Source organism: Punica granatum, chromosome 4 (genome assembly GCF_007655135.1).
Source record: "Punica granatum isolate Tunisia-2019 chromosome 4, ASM765513v2, whole genome shotgun sequence".
In the NCBI taxonomy this organism is placed as follows: Eukaryota; Viridiplantae; Streptophyta; class Magnoliopsida; order Myrtales; family Lythraceae; genus Punica; species Punica granatum.
Genome location: NC_045130.1, coordinates 14,609,105 through 14,622,689, shown reverse-complemented (window position 1 = coordinate 14,622,689; position 13,585 = coordinate 14,609,105). Strand labels below are relative to the sequence as shown.

Below are 13,585 nucleotides of genomic sequence, written 5' to 3'. Positions count from 1 at the left end.
TAGAGATTGGACGAGTCAAAGATACTTAAGCCATCCCCATCACCTGAGCACCGAAGGCCATATTACGATTAAGTTTCGCATTTGCGAAAGACGAAATAAATCAGAATATCTTTATTTATTTTATTTCTTCAAAGTGAATCAAATATCTAGTACAAAAAGACGAGGAACACTAAAAAAAAGAGAAAAAACAGAGACGAGGTACAAATTTTTAGGATTAGTGAGAGACAGAGTGAGGTCATTTTTTTTTTTTGGATAGAGGTAGAAATAATGGCGACCTTGAAAAGCGAGCACCTCGACATGGTCAATCCGCCGCGCTTAGGACACATTACTCGCCCGTACTCTGCCGTCTCCCAACCCAACCCCGTCGCGAGTACGGAATAAAGCCCACATCCACCCCCTGCCCTCCGATTAATCAAGAGGGAGAAAGAGAAGAGATAGAGAGAGAATCAAATCCCACTCTCTCTCTCTCTCTATTCTTCTTTTCGTTTCTCCCCCCAGCGAAGCGAAGGAGAGAATTACAGGCGTCGCTCTCTCGTCGTCTCTTCTCTTTTTTTCCCCGCAGAGGCCAAAATTAGGAGAAAAAAAAAAAAGAAGAAGCAAGGCAGAAGCGAATCGAAATCGAAAGAGCCTTCCTTTTCCTTCCGCCACCTTCTTCTTCTCCGTCTTCTTCATCTTCGGCTCTCTGCGTGCTTTGTATGGACCTGCAGATCAAGGTCGCGCAGGCCGTCCACGTGCTGAACCACGACACCCAGTCCTGCAACCGCGTGGCCGCCAATCAGTGGCTCGTCCAGTTCCAGCAGACCGACGCCGCCTGGGAGGTCGCCACTTCCATACTCACCTCCGATCGCCCCCTCTCCCCCGACTTCGAGCTCGAGTTCTTCGCCGCCCAGATCCTCAAGCGCAAGGTCTTTATTATTTCCTCCCTCCTCTCTTCCCCTACTTAAAAGACTCTCCCACACTGCATTGAGTCGAGTTCCTGAATGCTTATGTGTGGCTTGGCATGTGTTGTTGATGAGAATGCTGGAGATGAGCTCGTGTATTAGTTAAAATTGAGCTGCTCGGATTGATCGAAGAGGAAGAGCTAAGGAATGCAATATTTTTTGTTGGAGTTGAGTGCCGAGCTCGTCGGCGTTACTTGGAGGTGAAGCATAATGAACGCCTGAATGGTTCATTTGAGTTCTCGGCCTCCTCCATTAATGGCATTCCTCTCTCTATCTCTCTCTCTATCGACGATCGCATGCTTTGATTCGGAATTATGAGGGGCTTCAGTGACTTGGACGACATTTAATTAAAACTCTGCATGATATTTGCGCGGATTAGTTCATTTGCAGAAAAATGCATAGCATTGGAGTCACCTCGTGCTGAAGATTAGCTGCTTATTAGCTCAGACTGGCAGTATGGAGAAGTTTCTAAATTCTGCATCGGTTGAGCTCTGTCCGAGTTCTTTGCAGCTCAGATTCCATTTTGGCACCTTTGCCACCTTTTCTCAGCCTGCGCAATTGCTTTTGGAGAAGAGGATACCAATAAGAAGAAATTTTAAATGCTTTCTGTGGTTTCATTCAGATTATGTAAATGCATGATATGAAGTACCATAGCGCTAATATGAGAGATTGAGTAGCTTAGATTCATTGGAAGGAGAAGTTTTGACTATTGCCTTCTGTGGAATTCAGCAGCAACTTCATTGGCATGGTGCTGTGTTCGGCAATACTTGAATTGAAATTTTATGGAACTGAGGTGCTATGTCTGAGCAAAATCTTGCTGATGATGGCACAGAGCATGGTCTCGTGTAGATAAATTGAGCTTTGATTGCTGGGATTGATCAGCATGGAGAAGATTTTGGTGCCATTATAGTAGTTAAGTGCTGGTGGCATTGGCATAGCACAACTGAAGAGGCTGTGAAATACATTGAGTTGAATATGATGAGAATTACCTCCATCAGTTCTAACTGACAATAGTTGCACAGCTTGAGAGCTTGTATCATTATCTTGAGCTGCTGAGTAACTTAGCTTAATCTGACAGGAACAGCAAACAAAGCTTTTACGAGAACTGGGTACTGACATCATCACCCTGACAAGTTCTGAAATACATTTAGCCTCTATCTTAGTCGTCATTTTCAAATCTTTTGATAGAAATGATTTTTTTGGTTGTTGAATGTTTAGCTCCCTTATCTCAGCTTCTCTTATCCCCAGTTTATTTCAAACAAAAAAATTTTATTTATGCAAGTGTCGTTGGATGCAGATTCAAGGTGAAGGATACTATTTGCAATTAGGAACTAAGGAAGCACTTATAAACGCCCTTTTTTTGGCGGCAAAAAGATTTAGTTCAGGTCCTTCTCAGGTGCTTTGCTAAATCCCTCTTAGAAGGATGTTCCCAGTACTTTATTTATCAGCTAGAAGCTCTTAAGTGGTTCATTTTTCCCTATTGTATTTGATGGTTCTATTGTTGGAATTGGCTGCAAAAAGATTTAGCTCAGGTCCTTCTCAGGTGCTTTGCTAAATCCCTCTTAGAAGGATCTTCTCTGTACTTTATTTATCAGCTAGAAGCTCTAGAGTGGTTCATTTTTCCCTATTGTATTTGATGGTCTATTGTTGGAAGGATTCCTATTAACATCATTTGTGGTCATTCTTTCAGATTTTGATGAGTTTATTTAATTTGGTTACAGCTTTTAACACAAATTTGTCTCGCGCTCTCTGCACTTGTTATTCGTGCTGTCGAGCATGAGAAACCGATTGAGCAGCTCTTTTATAGTCTCCAGAATCTGCAGAGCCAGGACGATGGTAACCTAGCTGTTCTAGAGATGCTCACTGTTCTCCCTGAAGAAATTGTTGACAATCAGAATGCAGATTGTAAAATAAGTTCAGCCTGTAGAAATCAGTATAGCCAGGAGGTTAATAATACATCCCTCGATACATTAACTGACACCTCTTTTCCTCCAGCTCTTTTCTCATTTTAGTTTTCTCTTCTGATTTTTTTTCTTGAGCAGCTTCTTGCACATACTCCTATGGTAGTTGAGTTTCTACTTCAGCAGTCCGAGAAAAATTTTGATGGTAACTTACAACTCCAAGAGCGAAGCAGGAAAATCTTGCGTTGTTTCTTAAGTTGGGTAAGATGTTTTGCTGTTCTGCTTGAAGTTGAAATATCAATGATTCTGATACATTGAGTTGTTTCTTTTGAATTCTTAGTTCTTTATCTCATATATGCCAAGTCAAGCAGGAAGCATGTTTCAGCCGTGCCCTTATACTGACATTTGATCAACCCTTTGAACACTTTATTTGCAAACCATGGAAAAATTTCTACTAATTGCCAGAAACATTATAGCATGCTTTGATTTCATTAGCTGGTTCTTTTGGTGTTTTTTATTAAGGAGTTTTATGTTGGCAACATCTTCTATTCAGGTGAAAGCAGGATGCTTTTCAGAGATTCCTCAAGGGTCATTGCATGCACATCCTCTTCTTAATTTTGTATTTAACTCTTTACAGGTGATTTTTTTTTTAATAATTTATCATTTGGCTATATTGAATTTTCAAATGAAGATGGCAAATCATGCAGCTATATTATGGCGAGACTTCTTGATTTCAGGTTTCATCTTCATTTGATTCTGCCATTGAAGTTGTCACTGAGCTTATCAGTCGGCATGAGGTTTGTTCATCTGCCATCTGGTTGGATCATTATTTGTTATTTGCTTGGAGCCATTTTGGACCAATTTACTGCTGCCATAAATTTCTGTAATTGTATGTAATGTTGTAGCTGTTCTGTTCAAAATAACCGCCTTGACCTGATTAAATGAGCTCAATATAAGCATCTTTCTGCACTCAGAGAATGGAATACAATCAATTGGTCATGAAAAATTATAAACTTTATCCTAAATCTGGATCTCGAAGCATATCATCAGTCTATAGTAAATATTACTTCACACCAAAATCTGGTGGACATTGCAGTGACACAATTCCTAAAATATATACACAGACACATTTATAAATTTGGCAGCAACGGTTAGGTTGCAGTTGATATATAATGTGGTAAAGCTTGTAGAGAGTGCCAAACTTGGTCCAGAAGTTTCGCTTATGCCTTTGGAAAGACAAATAAAGCTACTTATGAAATTCAAGATGTTCAATATTTTCTTAATCATGACTTGATGCTGTTGATCCCATTGTGCTGCTGAAATTCAAGATGTTCAATATTTTCTGTTTTGGTTTCATTTATTCAGTTTCTTCTGTGTAAAATGCCTTGTGCTGCTGTCTGTGGTGAGAGCATTGAATGTTGGAGAATCTTGCTGAAACTGATACTATTATCCGGCCCATTAATTGCAATATCATCAGATTTATGTTGTTTTCTTATTTACTTTACTCTCTCTATTGCTTCCTATAGGGCCTACCCCAGATTTTGTTATGTAGGGTACACTTCCTTAAAGAAGCACTCCTTTTGCCTGCACTGGCAAATGGGGATGAGAAAGTAATTGCCGGTCTCGCATGTTTGTTATCAGAAATTGGACAAGCTGTAAGTTGCTAATTGTTCGCATTTACTATGAATGACCAGATGTCCTTGGAATGCATATGTGAATGTCTGAGAAGTTTATGCTAAGTCTTTCTTTCTTTCACAGTTGCTGCTATGCGATACCAGCATTTGCGGTTATACTATCTCAGTATGTTTTCTTTTACAATACAATGCAGGCTCCATCTTTGATTGTAGAAGCTAGTGCTGAAGCACTTGGTTTGGCAGATGCAGTTTTGAGGTGACATTTCAGTGTCTACTTATTGAATAAGTAACTTTTCATTTTCTAATTATCACAGTTCCATGGACTTCCCCCAGTCAAATTCTGATAATGTCAAATGATTTATGTAGGAGCGTAGTGCTCCATGCAGGATCTGAAAATTTGGTTCTAACTCAAATAAAATAACATTTGTAGTATAGATGAAGTATCCGAACATTTATTTGCAACAGCTAGAGAACAGTACAACATTAACCAAATCTGTATTGATTGTTGCAAAAGTTACTGCCCTGGTACTTGAGCTTTCTGTTGGCATGAAGGGCAACACTAGTGTCCACATTTAACACAATGGTGCTTTCAATGAGGCTTGTGCCCTGTGACACTCATGGAGATGCATCAGGAGTAGGCAGGATGGCTACCCATCCTTTTTGCTTGTCCAATTCTTAGTAAAATGGGTCATTTAGTAACTTAAGAAAATAAAGATAAAAGGTGACTGGTTTCAGATATGGAATTACTATGTTTCCAGTTATGACTTCCGACATTTACGGTGCGTTTGGATTCAGAGTTAAAGTAATTTTGATTTTGACTGTGGAAAAGGACAAATGAGTTGGGATTATAAATTTGACTTGGAAAACGTGTGTTTTTGTTGTGTAGTGTGTTGAGTTAAAGTTAAAGTTAAAATTTTTGACTTGGAAAATGTGTATTTTTGTTGTATAGTGTGTTGAGTTAAAGTTAAAGTTAAAATCAAAGTGATTTAGGGCCCGTTTGGATTGCAAGTTAAAATTTTTTAATTTTAACTTTTAACTTTAACTCAACACACTACACAACAAAAACACACATTTCTCAAGTCAAAAATTTTAACTTTAACTTTAACTCAACACACTACACAACAAAAACACACATTTCCCAAGTCAAATTTATAATCTCATCTCATTTGTCATTTTCCACAATCAAAATCAAAGTTAAAGTTTTGTAACTTTAACCCTGAATCCAAACGGCCCATTAACTCCCAAAACAAACAGGCCTTAAGCTTTTGCTTTAATGATCTGAGTCTTTTAGCTACTCTTCAATATACTACTTGGCACAATTTGAGGTTACTTTGAAAGGATCAATTTGAATTCGATGAGCCTTGTTGGAGAAGTAATTGTTCTTTGCACATATGCATGTTTATCTGCAGCTGTGTAGCATTTCCGAGTGAAGACTGGGAGATTGCTGATTCAACCGTCCAGTTTTGGTACTATGTCTACAAATCTACTCCATTTATGATCCATTATTTTGACATGAGTATACTTTTGTGTCAAGTTAAACTCAGTTTCTCGTTAATAATGCTTTGATAGAAGGCATTGAGCGATGTCCACTTTCTAATTTCAGGGCTACTCTTGCAAACTATATTCTTGGCCTAGATGGGGATAGTGCAAAATCCAGAGATGTTTTCCTTTCTATATTTTCGGCATTGCTTGATGCTCTTTTATTACGCGCACAGGTTTGTAATGGAATTAGTGATCTTTCTCTTTCTTCGTGCATATGCTCTTGGATTTATGTTCTCATGTTCTGTGCAGATGATATGGTAGGTTAAATCAAAGCCTTGTCTTTTGCAGGTGGATGAATCAACAGTGAGTGATGATAGTGGATTCATTGACCTGCCTGATAACCTTGTCCAGTTCAGGACTAATCTTGTCGAACTTTTGGTGGATATTTGTCATCTTTTGGGATCTGCTGTATTCTTACAAAAGGTGCTATTTCAGAAAGATGATGCTTGTAGATGGATATTTAAATCTCCTCAGAGACAATGTATCATTTAGTCTTCTCACCCTTTCCTTGTCTGTGCATCTAAATAGTGAACTGATCTGTGGAATCATGTTATAATCAGTCTTTTGATTCAACAGCTTCCCTTTGGTGGTTGGACATCTGCTAATTCGTCAATTCCTTGGAAGGAAATTGAGACTAAATCATTTGTGCTGAATGTGGTAAGCCCATCTCTTGCTGTCTCAGAAGTTATTCACTGGTATCAGTTTGTAACACAGTCATGCTACTCCCATGCTCTATACTTTACCACTTCATGGATGTGTACTTTGTTGCAATTTAAGCTTTGGAGTTTCTGAGAACCACTTGATACTCGATTTGATAGCAAATTAGTTGCTAGTGTTCGACAGTATTTTTCATATTTTCATAGTGGGGGAAAAAAAGAGAGGAAACAGTGGTTGCATGATTGAGTTTCTATATGTTCTAGTATCAATCGTCTTCCTAGCATTTTCCAATAGTTTCACTATGCAAATAACCTTGTGCCAGGTAGCTGAAGTTGTTATACAGGAGGGCCAAACTCCTGATTTCTCAGCAATAATGCAGTTGGTGACTGCATTGTCCGCCAGATCTGCTGATGAGTTAAAGGGCTTCATCTGCATTGTATGTGAGATATTTCCATCTTATGCATGTCAATATCTTTGTTGTGGTATGATATGATAAATGGATCACATGCTAAATTAAGTTGAGGGAGATCATTAAGCACAATAATTTTTTTTTTCTTTTTTACATCTCAAAAGATTTATTTTCCTTCTAGGTATACAGATCTCTTGCAGACGTCGTTGGTTCATATTCAAAGTGGTTATCTGCTTTTCTGACAAATGCAGGCCCATTATTGTGAGTCATTCACCTCCTCTGAGAACTTGGTCATAAACTTGCATGATGTGTATCGTCACACGTCTGTAGAATGCCTACTGAAGTTGTAGCTATTAGCATTTGTTTCTGCATTTCTAGACACTGCTGCGAGGTTATTGAGTTTATTTTAATGTTTCTGGCACCTAAACTGTGAATCTATTATACTTGTCTATTGCCTTACCACTTAGTATTTCCTTTTCGTACTAACCGGCTGATTTCAGGTTATTCCTTGCCTCGGGCATTTCAGAACCTGTAGCTTCTAATTCTTGTGCATCTGCTCTTCGCAAAGTTTGTGAGGATGCTTCTACGATAGTTTTTGATTCTTCAAATTTAGAAATCCTGATGTGGATCGGGGAGGTGAGTTTATCTTTTTGACTCGTTTGTCCACTTCTACTTGGATTAAAAATCACTTATCCACTAGCAATACAATTAACATAGATCTCCCGTTATCTTTTAACGAGAGTTCTTTCTTGTCATCCTTTTCCCTTTTCTGTGATTATTAGTGTTCTTTTTTCGTCTTTTTTCCTTTTTTTTTTAGGGCATAGAAAGGATGTAGATAAAGGTTTATACAGTAAAATAAAGTCAACCAGGACGGGGAGGCAATCATATAAAAAGCAATGTTAATATTTCAATTCGGTGATTTTTGGTCCTCGTATTCATTCGTTAATGAGCACTGCAACTAGATGGTTATTGAAAAATTCTTCTTGCTTTTGTTAAGGATGCATAATTTACCCAAGGATCTACATGCTTCTTGAAATTGTCCAACGTCAACATATTTTGATGTGAGCAGTTTGATCCTTAAGATGGGCTTACAGCTCGACTTTCAATTTCCAGACCATTTTCATCCATGAAATCAACTTAAAATACAAATCTTTGATAGCCTACTAGAAAGATTCCACAGAAAACTCCTAGGCTCTTAGGTGGATCTGTAATAATGTCTTCATGCATTACTTATCTAATTTCCAAAAAATCCTAGCTCTCCTATTTTCTGAAAAGCTGTGAATTTGTTATTGAACCATCCTAATGCAAATGATCAAATATGTGCATCATATGCTACTAAGCCGTACATTATGTGATCTCCTCCACTTGATTAATTTCTTACAATTCCTACCTCGGGAAGGATATTGCTTATTAGGTCACCAAGCAAGTCTTCAAACAAAATATCCTTCTACATTGTGCCTAAATTTGAGCTCTGGATGTATCTGCTTGCAATATTGCAAAATTTGCAAAGGAGTTCCTATTCATTGTATTGACCTGACGTGGTGTTCAAAACTGAAGAGTTTTTTTTTTCTCCTTATTTTATTTGATAAATGAATTATTTAAACAATAAAATTAGTTGTCGCAGTGAAAAGCTGCTTAACCGTATACTTTCTCTCATTCTTGGCTAGGGTTTGGAGAAGAGACGTTTACCTTTGGAGGAGGAAGAGGAAGTTGTCAGCGCGATTAGTCTAGTCCTCAGTTCTTTACGAAATAAAGAGTTAAAGAATAACTTGCTTGGTAGATTTCTTTCAACTAGTTATGAGGCTATCGGGAAACTTGTAAGTTAGCCTTATCTGAGTTCTCCTTCAGCTCTTTTGTTTCACTTACTTTCTCCTGATTGATAATAGCTGGTTGTTTCAGTTGGGTTAGTTGGTTGTTTCAATCTCATTGTTTTGTACTTATCAATTATTATTAACATGCCTTCCTCTTCCAATCAGTTAGTTTCTTGTTTTCTTTTGTTAGCACTAGATCATTTGAATGTCTTTTCTTTTAAATATTAATTTTCTTTCATCTCCTGTATGAACTGTAAAGTGAATGGTTGCGTGTGCATAAAAGTATTTAATAATAAGCGTACTATATAGTGGAAACTTGAACTTTCTTGATGACGTTTCTTCCAATATTAATGTTGCCCTAGCTTTGACTTTTGTGAGGCAATTTTGCTGAAACCACATCCTTACCTAGTATATGGGTGTGTACTCTGTCCAGTCAAATGCAAGATGGAATAGCAAACTATATACATATGCATCTGTAATAACTTGGGAGTAAATGTTGCATCTGGTGTAGTTCTCCTTCTGCTGAAGAAAGAGCAGAACTTTTTCAGAGTTGTGTCCTGCTTGCCTTCATTTTCTTGTGCTTCATTTGTACTACCAGTTTAGCTTGCCGAAGGTTCTGCAGTGTTTCTTTTGAAGGCCGCATGCTGCTTGTGCTGTTTATGTTTGCTGCCTATGACGTGATGATTAGCATTATGTAGTCAGATCCCAATTGACAGCTGAATGTTCTTTTAGATTGATGAAGATAGCAACTATTCTCCGAGGTATAATCCAGCAGTTTATTCACACATTTTGGACTCTGCTGCAAGAGGGTTTTACAGGTATATTAAGACCTATGGTTGCCATTGGCATACCTTATCATTGCGAGGACTCTTTTTGATAAGTGATTGTGAAGACACATTCGAGATGGAAAAAAAAAAAATCTTTCTTTTCTTTTCTGTATGATTGTGGCTATATGTGACTATGTTTGTGCAGTAGCAGTAATCTTTCTTGCAGTGGATAGGTTCCATTCTAGTTTATGTGGGTTCTAAGTGGCCAGTCATCTCATTGGCTTTTCAACCCACAAAAAAGAATTTTTGCTTGACGATAATAGGTCCTTTTTTATTTTCTTTTTCTTTTTTGTGGTTATGGTCAAATGAGATAGAATGCTCAAGTACATTACATGCCTGTCAAAATAATTTTAGCTTGACCTATGGCGTACATTTGTGTTACCTGCAGGATGGGAACTGTGTTCAGCCATCTTGCAACAACTCTGCCCGATGGAGCTGCTGGAGACGATACAGTACTTGCATTACTGAGTGTTTTCTGGCCCATCTTGGAGAAACTTCTTCGGTCTCCGCACATGGAGAATGGACATTTAGCCTCAGCGGCTTGTCGAGCTCTATCTCAGGCAATTCAATCATCAGGTATTAAATTATTGTTGTCAAGTCTCATGAGACTTCTTTTTCTTGAGATGATGTATGCTAGCTGTGTCATGTAAAACAGTTCTCTAATGAAGAAAATTGTTTGAGGTGCAGGCCAGCACTTCATAACATTACTGCCTGGCATACTGGATTGCCTTTCATCAAATTTTGTGGCATTCCAAAGTCGTGAGTGCTTCATAAAAACAGGTAGCTTAGTTGATTCGTTAATTGGAGAGAGAGAGTTTGGTATTTTAGTACTCTACTTTGAAATAAGATAAGTCTTGTGATGGGTATTGATGTAGCCCCTACTTGCGCAGCATGCTCACATTCTATAAATTGATCTGCTATATTCTTGGTCTTTAAGTCAAAATGAAATTTCATCACCATCATTATGATTATTATTAGAGAAGTTGGCCACATGCATGGAATCTTTGAGTTGTTCTCAGTTAGTACCTTTTTCTTTCATGGCAAATCATAAAAAGCAACTTGCCTCTCTCTTACCACTCATATCTTGCCAATTATTTCAGCTTCTATCGTCATTGAGGAATTTGGCCAGAGAGAAGAATATGGACCTCTATTTGTCACCACTTTCGAGAGATTTACCCATGCAGCATCAGTGATGTCTCTTAGCTCCTCATACATATGTGATCAAGAACCTGATTTAGTGGAGGCCTACATGAATTTTGCGTCTACATATGTTCGTGGAACTCGTAGGGTGCGATGAACATTATACTATGCTTTTCTGCCCCCTTCCTCCTCTCTGTCAGAGTTTTAACTTTGTAACATGATTTGTCCTTCCGACCATTATATTCATACTTATCTATTTTCTGTCTAAAAAATTTCAGTGTCTTATATAGTTTTTAATGATTTCAGGATGTACTAGCTGCTTCTGGTTCTCCACTTGAAGTCTCCTTCCAGAAGGCAGCTATATGCTGCACTGCCATGCACCGTGGTGCAGCTCTAGCGGCACTGTCTTACTTATCTTGTATGTGTTTCTTTGCTTCGCTGAAATCTTTCAATATCCTATTGCCTATATTGAAGTTCTGGATCGGTTTTTTCACCAATTTATCGGCATTTTATATTTTTGAGTATTGTCTGTATGATCTCTTAATTCTCGACATGTGGTAAATGTAGCTCCTCTACAATGTTATGACCTCTCTTCTTTTCCTTTTATCCCTTGTAATGATATCAACAGTTAATGCGTAAGCAGTGAGTGCTTCTCATGCTATGGGTCACGCTATAGGTTTTCCAAAATTCGATTGTTGCGATAGATGAATTACATGCTTTTATTGGGGAATCTCTGGGGTAGTAAATCCGTAACTACTTTGTCTTAATAACATGAAGATCCCTTTGTTAACCTCTTCTTCATATTATGGGCTGAATTTGTCTGGATTCCTCTCTCGCTGCTTCCTCTTTGCACTATCCTCTATTATATCTGGTGGTGAAGCTAAATTTGGCTGTTGACCTTCTCTTTTAGGTTTCTTAGAGGTGGGTTTGTCTTCTTTGTTGGAAACAATGGGCTCTGCTGCTGAAGGATCATTCAATGCCACTGTAATTCGGGTAGCATCTCACAGTGGTGAAGGGCTCTTATCAAATCTTGTATATTCTTTGCTTGGTGTTTCTGCAATGTCACGGGTAACAGTTCCATCCCCACTTCAATTTCTCAAGAGCTCTTAATTGGGTTTTCATTCATCCTCCATAATTTCTCACGCATGTAATTGCCTCTTTAACCAACTTATCTATATCTAGTATTTATACTAATATAGCTAGAAATTCTTTATTTTATTTTATTTTATTTTATTTTTTTAATTTGTTTCCTTACAGGTGCACAAGTGCGCGACGATATTGCAACAACTAGCGGCCATATGTAGTTTAAGCGAGAGAACGTCATGGAAGTCCATCCTTTGTTGGGAATCCTTGCGTGCTTGGCTTCAGCTGGCGGTCCTCTCTCTCTCTCTCTCTCTCATCTCTTGATCTATGGCGATCTTTTTATTTTTCAGTTTACATCCTTTATACCATCAGTCTGATCGACTATGGCCATCTCAAAATCAACAGGTGCAAGGTCTCCCTGCGGAGTACCTGAAGCCTGGGGAAGCAGAGTCTCTGGTTCCGCTTTGGCTGAAAGCTCTTGCTGCTGCAGCCCCAGAATACGTCGAGAGCAGCCAGAAGAGCACTGGTGAATCGACGACTGTGTGGGCCCACATGCAAGGAAAAGGAGGCAGAATGCTCAAGCGCTTGGTTCGAGAATTCGCTGACAGTCACCGTAACATCCCAAACCTCACATGACGAGACAAGTCCCTGAGAATCATTCAAGTCCACCAACCTCCTTTTTTTTGATGGAATCTGTAACATAAAAATGGGAACGGCTCACATTCAAGCTCGGGTTCAAGTGTCGAGCTGAGGTCAACCCTGAATATATAATTCTTCTTCGACAAAATCTTTGACCAAGAAGGCCATTATTTTTGTGTACAGTGTAATGCCCCAGAGTATTGTCAGACCGGAAGGTCGGGTTCGGATATTGTTCTATAGTCAATTTGCGGCAGCTCCACTATAGTCGATAAATCTTCAGATGGTAGATGTGGAAAGAGTTTCACTATTTTTCCGTGTAAATGATGTAATACTTACTAGAGATTATGGAAAACTTCCATATTAACATGTGCTGGCAATTTGGAGAAGAGGCTCTCTTCTTATGGAAGAGACAATCATAATTCTCTTCGAAAAAGCTTGAAAGATGATATTTTTGGGATCAAACTGTACGGTTTTGTTGTTTTCCGCTCCGATGAATAGTTGCATACTACAATTATAGCGGAGCCACATAGGGAAAGTTGTAACCGTGCATATACGGAAGTGTAGGAGCTCGTTTTCGTACACGTTTTAAACGGAGATGGGAATTGTTCTCTATAATTACCCCATCCCTACTCTATATGCTAGCGCGGATTATCGGGACAAAATCATTAATAAATATTCTTGAATCTTGATTGTCACCGGATATCCTCGCTTTTCCAGGTTGTTACAAATACAAATATCCACGTCCAGATCACAAACATTTCCAAAACCCATGGGCTGACAATCGATAAATCTTCATGGCCCAAGTTAACAAACCGAGGGGCAGCGAGGACTAGGAGCCTTTGAAACTCAGTTCCAAGTCTGACTGCGAATCTTGTTCCTATGGAAACAATCAGACTATCCACGGTCTTGATATTATGAGTCATTCATTTGATTCATAGGTGATCTAGTATTTAATTCATTCGCAATTATAGCAGAGCTACATAGGAAAAGTTGAAACCGTG

General features: G+C 38.6%; 1 protein-coding gene across 4 annotated transcripts; it reads left to right on the top strand.

Annotated features, from left to right (window-relative positions):
* Nucleotides 1-438: 438 nt before the first annotated feature.
* On the top strand, nucleotides 439-13,030 carry LOC116204035 (importin-13). Of its 4 annotated transcripts, none has more exons than XM_031536070.1 (24): nucleotides 441-905; nucleotides 2,239-2,337; nucleotides 2,663-2,887; nucleotides 2,984-3,103; nucleotides 3,396-3,479; nucleotides 3,580-3,639; nucleotides 4,369-4,497; nucleotides 4,671-4,732; nucleotides 5,886-5,942; nucleotides 6,080-6,191; nucleotides 6,307-6,441; nucleotides 6,595-6,675; nucleotides 6,998-7,111; nucleotides 7,266-7,345; nucleotides 7,585-7,720; nucleotides 8,752-8,901; nucleotides 9,628-9,713; nucleotides 10,111-10,298; nucleotides 10,410-10,502; nucleotides 10,823-11,010; nucleotides 11,169-11,280; nucleotides 11,773-11,930; nucleotides 12,120-12,236; nucleotides 12,351-13,030. In XM_031536070.1, exons 1-24 carry the CDS (start codon nucleotides 696-698, stop codon nucleotides 12,579-12,581), a joined length of 3,027 nt encoding a protein of 1,008 aa, XP_031391930.1. In that variant the 5' UTR covers nucleotides 441-695; the 3' UTR covers nucleotides 12,582-13,030. The 4 variants fall into 4 exon arrangements, with proteins under 4 accessions (XP_031391931.1, XP_031391930.1, XP_031391932.1 ...); XM_031536072.1 differs by lacking the exon at nucleotides 441-905 and adding an exon at nucleotides 963-2,050 and having other exon boundaries at nucleotides 2,239-2,326; XM_031536073.1 differs by lacking the exon at nucleotides 441-905 and adding an exon at nucleotides 963-2,050 and having other exon boundaries at nucleotides 2,749-2,887.
* Nucleotides 13,031-13,585: the final 555 nt, after the last annotated feature.